Source organism: Tachysurus vachellii, chromosome 21 (genome assembly GCF_030014155.1).
Source record: "Tachysurus vachellii isolate PV-2020 chromosome 21, HZAU_Pvac_v1, whole genome shotgun sequence".
Lineage (NCBI taxonomy): Eukaryota > Metazoa > Chordata > Actinopteri > Siluriformes > Bagridae > Tachysurus > Tachysurus vachellii.
In genome coordinates, this window is record NC_083480.1 from 7492088 (window position 1) to 7508152 (window position 16065).

The 16065-nt window shown below is 38.1% G+C and overlaps 2 protein-coding genes across 3 annotated transcripts; one reads left to right on the forward strand and one right to left on the reverse strand.

Moving 5' to 3' along the window:
* Positions 1–516: 516 nt before the first annotated feature.
* On the forward strand, positions 517–8055 carry klhl43 (kelch-like family member 43). Its single transcript, XM_060857075.1, has 6 exons — positions 517–698; positions 3453–4078; positions 4229–4575; positions 4861–5160; positions 5245–5420; positions 5534–8055. The coding sequence occupies exons 2-6, from the start codon at positions 3667–3669 to the stop codon at positions 6276–6278; spliced, it is 1980 nt and encodes a 659-aa protein (XP_060713058.1). The 5' UTR covers positions 517–698; positions 3453–3666; the 3' UTR covers positions 6279–8055.
* A 2728-nt stretch (positions 8056–10783) lies between these two features.
* Positions 10784–15226, reverse strand: rpl11 (ribosomal protein L11). 2 transcript variants are annotated; one of them, XM_060857133.1, is made up of 6 exons: positions 15111–15226; positions 14340–14490; positions 13716–13822; positions 12242–12373; positions 11992–12102; positions 10784–10860 (listed from the first exon to the last, which is right to left on the reverse strand). In XM_060857133.1, the coding sequence occupies exons 1-6, from the start codon at positions 15114–15116 to the stop codon at positions 10831–10833; spliced, it is 537 nt and encodes a 178-aa protein (XP_060713116.1). In that variant the 5' UTR covers positions 15117–15226; the 3' UTR covers positions 10784–10830. The 2 variants fall into 2 exon arrangements, with proteins under 2 accessions (XP_060713116.1, XP_060713117.1); XM_060857134.1 differs by lacking the exon at positions 15111–15226 and adding an exon at positions 14837–14859.
* Between the last annotated feature and the right edge of the window lie 839 nt (positions 15227–16065).

A 16065-nucleotide genomic window follows, 5' to 3' on the forward strand; every position in this document is an offset into this window, starting at 1 on the left:
ATAGACTTATTAGAACATAGACAGAAACAAATAGTCTCCATAGAACATACACAGAAACTCTGAGCTTATGATCGAACCGGGGTTCTTGTGAAATTTTCATATTTTCAAATGTTAATGATACCTTTAATATTTATTAGAATAACCTATATGTTGTTTCACAATTCCCAATAGTGAACTCTATTATCAATGCCTTTTTGAAAAAAAAATATACATTTAGTACTTCATGACTGGTTTACCCCAAAACAATAGGTAGGTATAAAGTGTCACTAAAAATCTGATCTGAGGATAATCACAACTGTGACAGTATTTCACATTCTATTTGACCATGCTCCGTCTCTAGCAAAAACCCATGAGCACAGCATGTTGGCATGGCTGAATAAAACTGCGATGTCCGCCTCTTTTCCATTTCAGGCTTAAGGCCTGGATGCAGGCTATGTTTGGTTGGGAGGGGTGGCTAGCTGTATATGGAGATGGAGGTCCAAGTGGAGCGCAGGCCTTGGGGTTAATGTTACGTAGTTTTGCAAGAAAGCTGCCTCCCACAGGCTTGGAAGTGGACAGTGCTCTAACAGACATACAGAGGACACAAGGGTAGAATACCATAGAAGAAAAAGAAAACAGAAAAGGATTTTGTTAAGAATGGTAAAAAGGAGGGAGCAAAGAATGAGAAAAGAGTGATAAAGAGGGCTGTTAAAAAAAAGGTAAAAACATTTTTTGTCTTAAGTTGCTTTAGTATTGCATGTCTTCTTGCCATCACTAGACAGCACAAGGATAAGTAATGATTCTTTTTTTTTACATTTATTAGGTCTTGCTTAGGGAGTTAGAAAGAAATTACTTGTAATGTTCTTGTCATGTAGTTAAATGTAGTTAATGTAGTTTACATTTATTAAAAATAAATGTAAAGACTTTTCACACCCATAATTCTTTATGCCACCTAAAATAACACAGTAAATAGGTCTTAGTTAAGGTTTAACATCTTTTCGAGTCTCTAAACACCACAAAAACTTTTAACTCCCATGACCTACAGTGTAAACATAAATCGTGATCAAAATATATACCAGGAAGGTTATCTATATTTAAATGGATAGTGTCTGGATTGAAAACAGTGAATGGCATGTAGGGGGATTTGTAATTCCTCTCACTTTGAGGTCCCAGCATGTTTTAAGTTTCTATAAATAACAAGCTGAGATAGGAGCAGGCTTGCTGTGGCTGAGGGATTTGGCAATAGGCCTACAATCAGAAGGCAAGAGCTGCACATGACAGCTGCCAGGTATCACTAAACCACCTTTAGTAAATACTTTTCCTCTCACTTTACCCTAATAACTCTTTTGTCATTCCATCCTACCTTCCTTCCTCTGCCAGGCCAATCACTCCTTGTTTTACTTATCCCTTAAATGTGTCTCATAAATAGTAACATTTCAACATCATGTGTTAATCCAGGGAAACTTGCACCTGAGAAATACCTTGCTATAAAAATCTATTTATTTAAATTCAAAATGTAATTTAGTGGTGTAAATTCTTAATTGTCTTAATCAGTTGCAATATTTCTTGATTAACTATGCAATGTAGCTTTGCTAAAGTTCCTTTCACAGATTGGACATTTTTACCAGCATCTGTCAGTGAGTCCAGACTTACATTCTAATAACTATCATATTAGTTTTTGTGTAGTTACGGAATAATATGATTTAGAGATGGTTAACTGAATACTGAGCCTTCACAACAACCTACATCAGATACTTGTACTTACCTTCATGCTACATTTGTCAGTCACTAAATCTCCTTTTCTTTATTATTTTCTTTTCATTTTATTTTATTTCATGGCTCAGTATTGAGTTGGTCTCTGTATAATTATGCTGTAATATTGTGGTATATGGATGAAATTCTCTCTGTTGTATATTTGCATGATGTCTCAAAATATCGTTCACACTGTCCAGAGCCAGAGCAGCTGTGGTGTTATGTGAGAAAGCACTGACAGGCTGTGACCACGTTTTTGTGCTATAACAGTTAGGATGGTGCAAACCCCTGACAGCATTCAGCCACACAATTCAGCACTTATAAAATTGAGAAAATGGATTATACAGGACAGATTGCTAAAATATTAAATATTAAAACCAATATATTGGAATGGCTAAAATAAAATCACTGAAGGGTTCTTTTTATGATATAGAGAACAATCACACTACAGAATATTAAGAAAGCCCATGACTGTTATTAAAAGTGTTTTGGTAAGTTAATCATTAAAGACAGGTATTTATAAATATTTTAATTACACACTAAACTGTGATTACAGGTTATTAAAGATTGTGATTATTTATTTTATGATGGAAGTTTGCTAACCTAGTGTGGTAGGTCTCATTGACTCACACTGAAAAAGGAATTTACTGCTCATACGGGTCTAAAGAAACTAACAATAGAAAATTCTAAATTTATAACGCAGGGCATGTCTCTGCTGTTAGCCTCATGTAATACCTAATATAGGTCCAGATCAACAAAATCCCTAATCAGGAGACAGTGATTACTAGATTACTAATAGAAAGGAGTGGATTACCAAACTCTAGAAATTTCTCTGAATTTTCCCACTGATTTCCTTCCCATTTTCTTATAGTATATTACTACATCTATCGTCCAAAATGACATAATGAAGTGAGTCTTTGTCTGCACAAAAGACGCACTCCTTCAAACACAGGTGTACCTTAATTAGAAAAAAATATTCATGTACCTGTTTAATGTGGGGTGGAGGGAAAACCAAGGGAATAAGAGGGAGATTCACAAGCACGAAAGAGACAGATGGCAGTAGGAGGGTAATTTAAGCAGTACAGCTATAGCCATGCTCTACTGTGCTTTTAGATATTTTTAGATAGTGACTTGATTGCACCTGGGGGTCATGATCCAACTAGGTATGAGTGTGAACCTGGGTGTACACAAACAAGGTTTGTCCTCTTTACATGTCACTGACAATGGCAATAATACAAATTACAAGTGTGTCATTATTACTATAAGTTGTCCATAATAAAGAGAATATGTAGGTAGATAGTGTGATCATAGATTTTACCTGTGTGTGTACTTTATATTTAGCTTTCAATTATAACCTTTTAATTAGCAAGAATTAGCAAAAAAGAATCTTAGTAAGTGAAGATACACCTATAGCTGTTATAAGATTGCAGCAATATGATTAATAACACTATTCCTAGACATTACATAGCCTTGATCTATTTGAAAATTGTTTAATCATTTATTTCTAGTAAGATGCAAAAAATGTACCAACAAAATAATAAAATGCATAGCTTAAAATGTAAATATAAAAGCATCATTACACACTGAATAATGTAAGAATAAATAACATACCCCACCTCAAGACCACATGCACCTACCAACCACCTTTACTCCGAGGTCTAGTATTCATGTAACGTTTGCAGTCCTTTTTTGTAACGTCACCATAATATGTTTCTTCCTAGGTCCTGTGTGCTGTGTGAAAACCCTCGTAAACATTCAGCCAGTTTGTCTGTTTCTTTAGCCTGTCATTACTGGTTGAGGACAATCCCAGGAAGTGAGTTTGTACACTAAAACCACTACATTGTTGACAGAATATCACTGTGGTGAATCTGTCTGTGAATTCGAAATCACTACTATCATTAAATAACATAGATAACTAACAAAACTAGCTTCATCATGGCCCCCAAGAAGAAGGCACCTCGCCCCAAAAAGACAACTCCAGAACCAGCACAGTTGGAGAGTGGAGTAGTGGTCCCAGAGATAGGTGTGAAAAAACTAGAAATGCCTCTCAGCATTGAGCAGCTAAATCATCTCAACGGAATGCCCCTGCCACCAGTGATCCGGCCTGGAGAGAGGGGTTTTGGTCTGGGTGGTGAAATGACCCGACCACTACATGGATCTGCTCTTCTAGAGGAGTTGAGTCGTATGAGACAGGAACGCTTCCTCACTGACCTGGAGCTGGCTTGCAAGACTAAGGCCTTTGATGTCCACAAGCTGGTCATGTCCTCTGTCAGCCAGTATTTGCGTGAAGTTCTAGCCAAAGACCCAAGCCTCAAGCGCTTGGAGTTACCTACCATATCACCCTTAGGTAAATGGCTAAATAATATCTGCAGTTTGGTCATCAAATTCATAACACTTAATGAATAAATTTACCAATTGCACATATTTTTATGAAAAGCTTGTAACCTAAATGGCATATTATGCCATATAAATTAATCAATTCATCATCTACCCTCAGGTCTAGCCAATGTGATCACCTTTGCTTATCTTGGCCGTGTGCACATGTCTCTCTACACTATTGCCTGTACTGTATCCGCGGCCTGCACACTGCAAATCCCCCATCTCCTCCAGATGTGCATGGACTTCCTGATGGCTGAGTTAAACGTGCACACTTGTGTTTATGTGTGGAACATTGGAGCTGCTTATGGCCTGGTCCCTGTGCGTGATTCTGCACGCCGCTTTGTGCTGGAAAACTTTGCCCAGTTTGCAGAGACACCCCAGTTTACTCAGCTAACCCTAGAACAGATCATTGCTTTTCTGCAGGATGACAAACTTATCCTGCCTTCAGAGGTCACTGCCTTCCAGGTAGGCTCACACCAAACATAAATGCTTTTTCCCTACTTACATGTAGTTGCTACATTATACTGTCATTCATCTGGTACTGGGTTGTACCAACTGAGAAGGCAGGACAGATGGGAGGGTACAGCTTATTCATGTGTCCTATACAGAAGTATTTCAAAAATAGCAATAAAAAAATACCTACATACTGTATATAGAATTCAAATTTGTTTAATCTGGGATTATGGAATCCATGAAAGACAAGTGGGACTCTTAATATGCACTCTATCTATACCCTTGCTTTGGATCCAGGTGGCCATGAAGTGGTTGGACTTTGATCCAAAAAGGCAGGTTCATGCTTATGACCTACTATCTCACGTGCGGTTCGAGACTATCCCCGCCAGCGAGCTGGTCAGAGAGATTCAGCCTGTTGCTCGCATGATGCAGGATCCTCAGTGCCACCGTCTGCTGGTGGATGCCATGAACTACCATCTGCTACCGTACCAGCAGAACGCTCTACAGTCCCGCCGTGCAAAGGTCCGAGGCAGCCAGACTGTTCTACTAACCATCGGTGGACGCCCCTCCCTTACAGAGCGTGCCCTGAGTCGAGAAGTAAGCTTTACATCAACAACTACCTCTGTTAATCTGTGTAGTTTCTCATATTCTAATTTCTCTAACTCATATACTTGTCCTTAGGTGCTATGGAGAGACCCTCGTGATGGAGTTGCTACATGGCGCCATCTTTCTCAGCTTCCTGCAAAGAGCTTTAACCAGTGTGTTGCTGTGATGGATGGTTTCCTATATGTGGCAGGTGGAGAGGACCAGAACGATGCGCGAAACCAGGCCAAACATGCTGTCAGCACTCTGTGCAGGTAGACTCGTTTTCGATTGTAGTTTATTACAAAGCATTTATATAGGATAGACCCAGATTAAGCAAATCTAAAATTACCTCCATCTGACTTCCTCACTTTGCACTTCTTCTCAGATATGACCCTCGCTTTAACACATGGCTGCACCTTAGTAGCATGCGCCAGCGGCGCACTCACTTTAGCCTTGTTGCCACAAATGGCCGCCTTTATGCAATTGGTGGCCGTAACACTGATGGCTTACTGGCCACCACTGAGAGCTACCTGCCCTCCACCAACAGCTGGCAGCTCCGTGCTCCCATGGACATGCCACGCTGTTGCCATTCCAGTGCTGTCTTACCGTCTGGAGACATCCTAGTGACTGGTGGCTATGTCAACTGTGCTTACTCTTGCTCTGTGGCCTCCTACATTGTACAGAGTGACTCCTGGAGTGAGCAAGCACAGTTGGAGATGCCACGTGGTTGGCACTGCTCCACCACACTGGGTGGTAAAGTTTATGTGGTGGGTGGCAGCAGGCTGGGCCCTAGTGGAGAGCGAGTGGATGTGCTAATCACCGAGGTGTTCTCACCTGAAAACGGCCAGTGGAGCAGGGCTGCCTCCCTGCCCTTGGGAGTAAGCACAGCTGGTCTTGCATCCCTTAGTGACAAGCTATACCTTGTGGGTGGATGGAACGAAGCTGAGAAGCGTTACAAAGCAGCAGTGCAGCGCTATGACCCAGGTACCGACAGTTGGTCGTCTGGAGAAGAGCTGCCAGAACCCACAGTGGGTGTATCCTGCTGTTCACTGGAACTACCCCCACGCCACACTTCACGCAAGCATCGTAACACACCCAGCCATGAAGAACAGGGTTTCATGACTGCATGAGAGAGGAAATGAGGGAGGAAAGAATGAGGCCAAGATTAGTAGTGAGGTGAGAGAGAAAGCGAATAGAGAAGGGGTGGACAGTTACTAGACAGTGAGGATTCAACAAGTAAAGGAAGGAGATGGCATGGAGGAACTCCTTTTTGCTAAGGTAGCATTATGTTTCAAGTCGTGAAGGACATTTAGAGTCAAAACATAGTGCTCACTTATTAATATGAAAAAGCCTAGGCCAACAAAACATGAGTACATGGGTTAACAATAAATGTAACAACAAAATCTATTCATCTTAGTATATCTGTTACACTACATATTTATTGAATCCTAATTATTTTGAAAATTGATCATACCAAGAATACCCTAAGGACTAAAAATTAAGAAAATTAATTCATATTAAGTATCTGGATCATGGTCATGGTGAATCCAGAGTTTATCCTGGGAACACTGGGCACATGATGGGAATACACCCTGAACGGGACTCTAATCTATCACACGGTACCATTCACACACAGTACTAACTTGTTTTTAGATGTATTTAGATGTATTTAGATGTATACATGCAACCACAAAGGTTCCCATCATGTAGATTTATTCAGTGAATGGACTGTTAAGAGAAAGACATGTTCCCTCAGACATGTTAAGAGAAAATATAACACTGAGCTTCTAGGACATCAATAAACTATAAATTAACTATACATTATAAACTATAAACAATTCCCTAAACTATAAAAACAAGTTAAAAAATGTAAAAGCCTGATATTTCAGAAAAGTCAGTCAACCCCAACCTGGTAAAAATGAAAAACCACTATATTCAGTACCAGATATTCAGAACCAGTCTGTATTTTTTAGATTTGAATATCAATATATAGTTTGTCCAATAAATTCATTCATTCATCTTCTACCGCTTATCCGAACTACCTCGGGTCACGGGGAGCCTGTGCCTATCTCAGGCGTCATCGGGCATCAAGGCAGGATAGACCCTGGACGGAGTGCCAACCCATCGCAGTGCACACACACACACACACACACACACTCTCACTCACTCACGCACTCACACACTACAGACAATTTCCCAGAGATGCCAATCAACCTACCATGCATGTCTTTGGACCGGGTGAGGAAACCGGAGTACCCGGAGGAAATCCCCGAGGCACGGGGAGAACATGCAAATGCCACACACACAAGGAGGAGGCGGGAATTGAACCCCCAACCCTGGAGGTGTGAGGCAAACGTGCTAACCAATAAGCCACCGTGCCCCCTTCTAATAAATTAATATACAATATCTGAGCTTACCTGGTATTAATAATAAATTTAAAAAAATCTATGAAACCTTATTAAACTAATACAATGTCATCTTTATTTTGTTCATAAGAGTATGCAAACCATTGCATAAGACCATAGCTAATAATTTGCAATGATGAGCCATATATTAAAAATATAATTTCCACTTGTCTGGCTAACATGCATCTACATTTCTGGTGCCATCACCTTCTACCGAGGCCATTCCACTGTATACAAAACCCTAAGAGTGCCAGTGAACGTCCTAGTGAGAAAACACTGCTCCAGACAGAGAGAATTTTGAAACGAATAAATAAAAGAAAATGAAATGTCACTGATAATGTGGATAGTTTTACTTACAATGTTCCCTTTATGGTCACCAACCGATTAAGGCTTCTGCTTTGTGTTGAATGTTGACAATGTAGGTGTTGCAAATGGCAAATGGCGCATGGTGTCTAATTCTCTAGGATAGGATTTCACTTGAATAAAGCCAAAATGATCAAAGCATGATGTGTCTCGTGTGATCTTTACAACCCATAGTTATACTGATATGGTAATTTAAAGGACTCAGTTTCTAATTTAACTAATGGTGGTATTAGTCCGGAACGTCAAAATAATAAATCCAGATAATTTTTTCAGGTTTTGCCTTTTTCAATCCACCCACCTGCCCAAACTGTGGCAGTTTACTTTAGTGTAATAATCACATATGGATGCAACACAGTGACTTTAGGAAGCAAAGACAAAAAAAAAAATCTAAATGGCTGCGATTGTTTTAATTTGCAGCTCCCTATATCGATGAATCATACCATATAACAGTAGTATTTAACGTTAGACAACTAGCTAAGCTTACTCATATTAAGTCGATTTTCATACAAATCTAAAATGTTTAACTATAATTTACAGATTGAATATTAGTGCTTCAAAATGAATCATTGAATGAATCAGAATGTTTTTATTACAAATAAATACAAAATCCATATAGCTACTGAATAAAAAGGTCAAGTTAAAGGTGATATTTTCATGCATTCTGTTTAATTGTCTGTAAGCATTGAGGGATTTTTGTGCTCTTTCATGCTACATCAGAGAAAGGATATTACACAACCCATGGGCCAGAACCAGCCAGATAAAAATCTTGTAGACCAACAATATATTTTTTTTATTAATTCCGTAAGAATAAAAGTAGATTGACATTCTATTCTATTATATATTATATATCTATAAATATATTAAGTGCTATATATTTTAGCAACTGGAAACATGGTTCCCGATCAATCTACACTGCAAACAAACATTAAGATTATGGTTACTATCTTTCTTGAATTTTCCTAAGTTCCTACTGCTATGCTTTGAATGTTTGCACATTCACCCTGTTCTATGTAACTTTACTCAAGATGCACTTGCTTGCGCTGTACATTTATCAAAATCATGAGACAAGCAAAGAAAAACTGTGTTTAACACCACTGGTGTAACAAAGAAAAGTTAGATAAACGTCTAGGGATGCATCGATACCACTTTTTCTCTTCCGATCCAATTCCGATACCAGAGTTTGCCAGTATTTGCCGATACCGATCCGATATGTGTTCTTTTCTAGCTTTAAAACTAAAGAATGTATACAACTCGCTTAGTTATTAAGATTTATTTGTTTCTGGCAAAGAAATATGAAAATGCCCATTACTGGATGAAAAATGAAAACACAAGAAACCTTAAAAAAGTATTAATGCAGTAGCAAACTACTTTTAACAGCTAGTGGTATAACAATCTAAACCATATATACTGCAATTATTAAATTAAATTATTTTCTGAAGAAAAGGCAATATTTTAACATGAATCTTATATTAGAACTCTTGAAACACAATGCAAAATGTATTAAACAGTAAACCTTGCACTCATCAAAATAGGGATTTTCCACCTATCCAAAATTTCTTTGATGGATGCTGAAATCACGCTGCTGGTGTCTGACCCTCATAATTCCTTAACGTGTAGCACAGCGCTTTGCAAATCATAACTCACATCCATCCAATGTGCAGTTAAACTTAAGAGACATGGGGCACATGTCGGAGCTCCTAATATCTGTAGTGAAACTCAAAGACTGCACATCTTCTAATTTGTCTGCAATGAGAGGAATCTTTGGAATACCACTCAGGCAAAGGGTCTCAGAAATATACTTTCTAGATGGCAAACTATATTGTGGTTCCAGATGTTCCATGAGGCAACAAAAAAACGATGTTTTCCACAACAGAGGGGGGATGATAATTGATAACAATGAATTCCAGAGCTTTTGTTATTTTTACAGCTTTTGCGCTCTGTTGTGCCATTTGTTTTTGACTCTGAAAAGCATCCGTAATCTGCTTTGACGGATCATCCCTTTACCGCTTAACTTGCACGAACTCCACGTGTTCTTTTGCATGATGCTTCTGAAGATGCTTGATTAAATTTGTTGTATTGTAATTCAAAATACATCCACCTATTGAAACTTTGGCTTTACAGACATTACAATTTGCAGTGCTACTCTCTGCTCAATCAAGCATAAAATACTTCCAACTGAGCAACATGTTTAATGCACTGAGGTAAATGGAAAGGGTGCCTGCTAAATGTTCTTGTCTGCTGCAGGAGGTTGTGTATTTCTTATAAAAATTATATTTATTTTCATTAATGCAATTTAATACAAGTGTATTTTTCTTACAAGTTCCAGCAATAGTCTATGATGTTTGCTGTTCATTAATCAACCACCACAGGTATTGGATTTGGATCGGTCACTCACCACCGATACCCAATCCACTCAAAATACTTGGCTCGGCGTCGATACCGATCCAAAATATCAGATCGGTGCATCCCTATAAAAGTCCCCCCAAAAAAACTTACACATTTCAATTTGTTATAGAATTTAATACATTTTCCAACCTGCAGTTCATTTGGCATGTGACCTTGGTGTGGATGAGTACATCTATTAATACTTTTGACCATGTCAGATAATGTGGGCAAAGGGTGGGGTGTTCATCCACCAGAATAAGCTTTTAAAGGTAACCACTGACTACTGGTTAAACAAAAATATAAAGACAGCAGCAGCTTCAAATAATAAATATTTTAAGAGCTGAATTACAGGCACAACAAAATGTTTATGATGCATGTTTCAGCACACAAACTAAACCAGTTGGTAAAAATCACATTACTTAAAATAATAATAATAATAATAATAATAATAATAATAATAACAACAACATGGGAGGCAAGTATTGGAGTTTTTATTTTATTTATTTGTTATAAACAAAATGGTAGTCGTCTACTTGCCAGGGAGAATAACGCCATCATACTGAAAGACAAGGAACAAAAGAAAAGTTGGATCAGCACTCAAAGAAAACAATCCACAAGACCTCCCATTAACATAGCTGTTCTGTAGTGATAATTCTTATATTTCGTCGCTGTTGGGCGGAATCCTCGTATCTCCAAAACCATTATTTTTCAGGGAATTAAAAAAACGCCGTATTTTTTTTTGAGTTATTAAACATTGTATTGTTAATATTTGTTATTGTTAATTATTGTGTACCAACATTAACACATTTTCCCAAAGTCACGTTTTATTGGAGCTTTATGACTTGGGAGCAGGGAGATACGAGATTATGCTGTCATTGATAAGAATGGCACGGACACAGATGTCGCTGTTGCCAGCAGTGTTCAATAAAGTCTGCGGTCACGTTGAGCCTTTTGACAAGAGACATGGCTTCAATAGTTAACCAAAGCTAATGACTGTAGTTACATACATCTTCCTAAACTCTATTTTAAAGGTTTAAGAGCTATAATGATGCAATACAAAACACAATAAGCTGATTAGGCTGTCTAATAGGTGGAAATTAGTCTAATCTGCTCGCAAACTTACCTTCGTGGCTCACAGGTTTCTTTCTGCACAGAAGCTATCGATTTTTAGCAAAACAGGCCTACTCAAATGTATCTAACCTAACTATTTTCACTTGTTAGTGTCCAAAAAACAGTGTTTTACATGCACAGTGCCAAGAGAGGCATTGTCTATAAGTAGGCTGACAAAGTCAGTAAAATAATAAACAATAATTTAATAGTGGTATCCAAAACATTCAATTCAAATATTATATTATGCACTATATCCTGCACCACTGTATCCTCCACCACTTGCTTCCTCTCTCTCTCTACATCGGAGAGATATGTCGCGAAGCTCTCCCGGTGTGAAGTTAAGAGATTTGCGCTCAAGCCATTTTCAAGACTTTAGATTGGTTAATAACTTGTAAAAATAACAGCCCCACATGGGGACTGACCAATAGCATCGATATGTGAAAAAATATGAAATTGACAAAATTTGGACATGAGGTTTCCACCCGACAGCGACGATTTACAAAGTAAAAAAGTACATTTAAAAAAATTAATTTTCCCAATCTTGTATAAGAACACCTTAACTAAAATTCTCAAACACTACCTTTTGCTGAAACCAGCGCATGGCTTCCTCCTTGCGGATGCGGTGCTTGAAGCCAATGCGTCCCCTTTTTCTTTTCTTATCAGCGATGCTGAAGCCGGGTCTGCCCAGGACCTGCAATTACAAAGGACAAGTCAATCAAGAGCAGAGCTGCAAGTCGGAACATATTTCAGAACATGGGATTACTATTCACGTTGCTTTAAACAATCCTTTTATATTTTGAACTGAGGGTAAAAGAAAAAACCCAGCTCACCACGTAGAAATCCAAGCCATAAATGCCAATGCTGGGATCATACTTGATGCCCAGATCAATGTGCTCCTGGATGCCAAAGCCAAAGTTTCCACTGTCTGAGAAGTTGTTCTTCCTTAACTCGTACTCACGCACCTGGATACAGCAAGCAATGAAAAGAAGATCAGCTCACCAGCTGCTATTTAAATCAGGGATGTCAAACTGTTGTTGGGTAATGAGCCACAGTAGACAATCAAATACATTAAGTATAAAACAGGGTCATGTGTCTAAAAGCTGCATTATGAACGCCTAAAGGGAGATATATATATACACGAAGTAACTGAAAAACGCAAACTATGGTCCTTATGGAACTGAAAAGGGCTTGACAGGGATTACTGTCACAAATCTCTTCCTTTACAGCATCAGCAGTGTGTAGTATGGTTAAGGAGGGTTGTTTATCAGTATAGTTAGCAAACTATTTACTCAAAAAAAAAAAAAAAGAAAAATTACTTAAAAAAAATGCTCTTGCTGCTGGGAAGTTCATGCGCTTTGATTTGAAAACCTGTTCTGTAGCTGATCCTATAGCCAGTGTTTATTGCCCCCTATTGGATCCTTGGTAATGGTTTACCCTCAGGCAAGAGGTCATTAAAGCGAAGCTTGTTGGATAGCAGATATAAATAAGCCTCACCTATTGTTTTGTACTGTTACTGACATTTGCAGGAACTGGATTAATAATTGAGTATGCTTGAGTAAGTGCACTGCCTATTGCCAATGTACAGATAAAATGTCAAATTATTATTTTTTTGGATCAAGAAGGGAAGAGAAAAAAATGTGATGAGGGTTCTTTATTATATATTAATAATCTTAGTGCTATATTAATGCATTATTAGATCCCTAGATCTACTGGAAAGTCCTCAATAAAAGGTTCTGGAAATTGGAATCAAGTCAACCAATTTTAGTGATGTCATGTTCACATACTGTGCTAGAAAGTGTTTAAGACTAAATACATGTAGTTGTAATTCTGTCCTGACTCTCTGCAATACATGACAACACAACCAACCAATAAACCCACCAAGATATTTAGCAAATATTTAGGAAAACCACTTATTTCAGCATTCCACTTTTCATTTAACTCTCTAAATTTTTATTAACAGCGATGAGTGAACTATGCTAGAGATCAAGAAAAAAAAAATTCTATCCATGAGTTTTGCCAGCACAAAGAAAAAATATTTGCAAACAGCAATATTTTAAAATATGATAATATTTATCAATTGGCTCCAGAAATATTTTCATCATTTTGTAAGTCACTAATGAATTTTAAGTCCAATTAAGAGGGTAGAACACAGACTCATGACAGGAATGCTGGGTAAATCTGACCAATTTATGTCATTAATAAAATTGCATACATCTATTACACATTAACAGGCAAATCAGGTACAGAACTAAATCAAATATTCTTGTTTTCTTAAATGGAAAGACAAGACAAACTCATGCTCACCTTCAATCCCTTCTCCAGGATCTCTTCAGCTTTGGCACCACGAACAGTGCAGTGGACCGCAATCTTTTCATTCCTACGGATACCGAAGGATCTAACAGTGTAGCGGGCTAGAGGAAGAGAAATTGTTTTATCCATCAAGTCAAGCAGCTTTTGACATTTCAACCATATATATGCTGGTTCATTTCAACCATATATAAGCTGTTGCAGTACACCGTAAAATGAGACAACATTTCTACAGGATCATGGTGCTACATAAAACAAAGACAGGGCTAAAGGCTTAGTAAGTCTTAGCCACGTAAAGTGCATCTGTGCAACCTGGTGCAAATAGTGCAAGACAAGACAAACAAGAAAGACAGTGCAGGACAATAAATACAAAGACCACACACAAGACAATTAAAAAAAAAAAAAGCACCAACCAGCATAAATACTGTATGTTCAATCAATGTTACATGTGCAGAAATACTGGAATGACCACAGTATTATAGCAGCAGTTGCATGAGGTATTGTAAAATATTGTGCAAGACAGCATAATACACACACACTATATTATATTTTATTATACATATATAAAAATAGAATGTGATGTTCTGGTAAAGTCATTAAACCAGATTAATGTGTGTTTACCTTTGGAGAAGACGGGAGTTTGGCCTGTGAGCTGCTCCAGCACCTTGGCAGCACGGGTCAGCCTGTCACCACTCTCACCTACACAGATGTTCAGGCACAGTTTGCGAATGCGCAGCTCCCTCATGGGGTTCTCCTTCTTCTCACCCTGGTCCTGCATATGAATCAAACAAGGTTAATCTGACAAGTTTCATCTCAGTATGCACATGCTGCTTTACATTCTTTACACTATAGCAGCTGCCTTACTCGCAGTACTCAATAATATACTCAGTATAAACAGGATTGGAAAGAAAAACCTATAATAAATTAATCAGAAACAATTACTCATTTCTAAACAAGACTTTAAGTCACTGTATCTCCCCCAAACCAAGCATAGACATGTCCATGAGTGAGACCAGCCTCGGCATGAAAAGTTTCTCACTCAAACAGGACACATTTTAAATCACAGAAAACTCTGAAAACTATTCCGTTTACAAGTGAATAACTGCTGAGTACTGTACCATTTTCGCCGATACCAACAACCTGCATTGAGCCCCAGTTTTCAGCTCGTGCCACTCGTTCGCCTGGAGTGCTAGCTAGCCGCTAAGCTAACTGCTAAATATTAATTTATCGTCACCATGACAACACCTGCGTATCAAATACCATCCTATTATCAAAGGTCTGATAAAACTCAGCTCCGTTTATCGAAGACGTCCCAAAATAAACGCGTAAACAACGCGATGTTTTCAGATTTCAGCTCTACACCATTTTCGTAAATGTTTCGTATGGACTCACCGCCATGTTGGATCGCTAGAAGAGGACGTAACGCTTCCGGCGAAGAACATTTATAACGGCGTGTTCACCTAAAAATAAGCCGTACAAAACACAGTGTTTGCGAAATGCCGTTCCGGTATAACATATAGTGTTTAACAGCAGTCAGTTGAACACTGAAATAATCTAGATATTATTTAGATGAAAACTAGATTTCACAGCGTTTAACTACATACATTGCTTCCTTGAAATATGTAGCATGTGAGGGAAAATAAAAATAATAAAAAAATCTAATATTTACCCACTGAGCATTTGGATCATTGTATGTTTCTATGAGGCTATGATGAATAACACTAGGACATTAATACATTATAAATAAAATCCACTAGGACAATGTGGAGTAATTATATGACACTTGTTGCACTGGCTGTCAGTATCAATACAAAAAAATTAGTTTGAATCGTATCTTTTTTTTAAACTGAATTATAATGAGTTTTCTGGTGAGAATGCATTTTAACATCATTGGTGGAATCATGTTTATTGTAAAAGGCTGCAATTCTCAAAACAAGAACAAGTTTGTCATCATATCATATCTTACTATTGTATTTTAAACTATGAATGACTTAGACTTAATAATGATGTTTAATTTTATTAAAAAATTTAATGAATGCTGTAGGTCTTCTCAAAAGAAAAAATATTGTCATTACAATTGTAATAATATTTGAATATTACTACTACAACAACGGGGGGCACTGTGGCTTAGTGGTTAGCACGATCGCCTCACACCTCCAGGGTTGGGGTTCGATTCCTGCCTCCGCCTTGTGTGTGTGGAGTTTGCATGTTCTCCCCGTGCCTCTGGGGTTGCCTCCGGGTACTCCGGTTTCCTCCCCGGTCCAAAGATACGCATGGTAGGTTGATTGGCATCTCTGGAAAATTGTCCGTAGTGTGTGATTGTGTGAGTGAATGAGAGTGTGTGTGT

Bases quoted from the DNA above. Each gene is read 5' to 3' on its own strand.
- klhl43 (XM_060857075.1), top strand. From the start codon at position 3,667: ATGGCCCCCAAGAAGAAGGCACCTCGCCCCAAAAAGACAACTCCAGAA. The intron at 5,161-5,244 runs GTAAGCTTTACA...ACTTGTCCTTAG, and splicing joins AGCGTGCCCTGAGTCGAGAA to GTGCTATGGAGAGACCCTCG. The intron at 5,421-5,533 runs GTAGACTCGTTT...ACTTCTTCTCAG, and splicing joins GCTGTCAGCACTCTGTGCAG to ATATGACCCTCGCTTTAACA.
- rpl11 (XM_060857133.1), bottom strand. The intron at 12,103-12,241 runs GTGAGCTGGGTT...TTGTAATTGCAG, and splicing joins ATGGCTTGGATTTCTACGTG to GTCCTGGGCAGACCCGGCTT. The intron at 10,861-11,991 runs GTAGTGTTTGAG...CTTGTCTTTCAG, and splicing joins TGCGCTGGTTTCAGCAAAAG to TATGATGGCGTTATTCTCCC.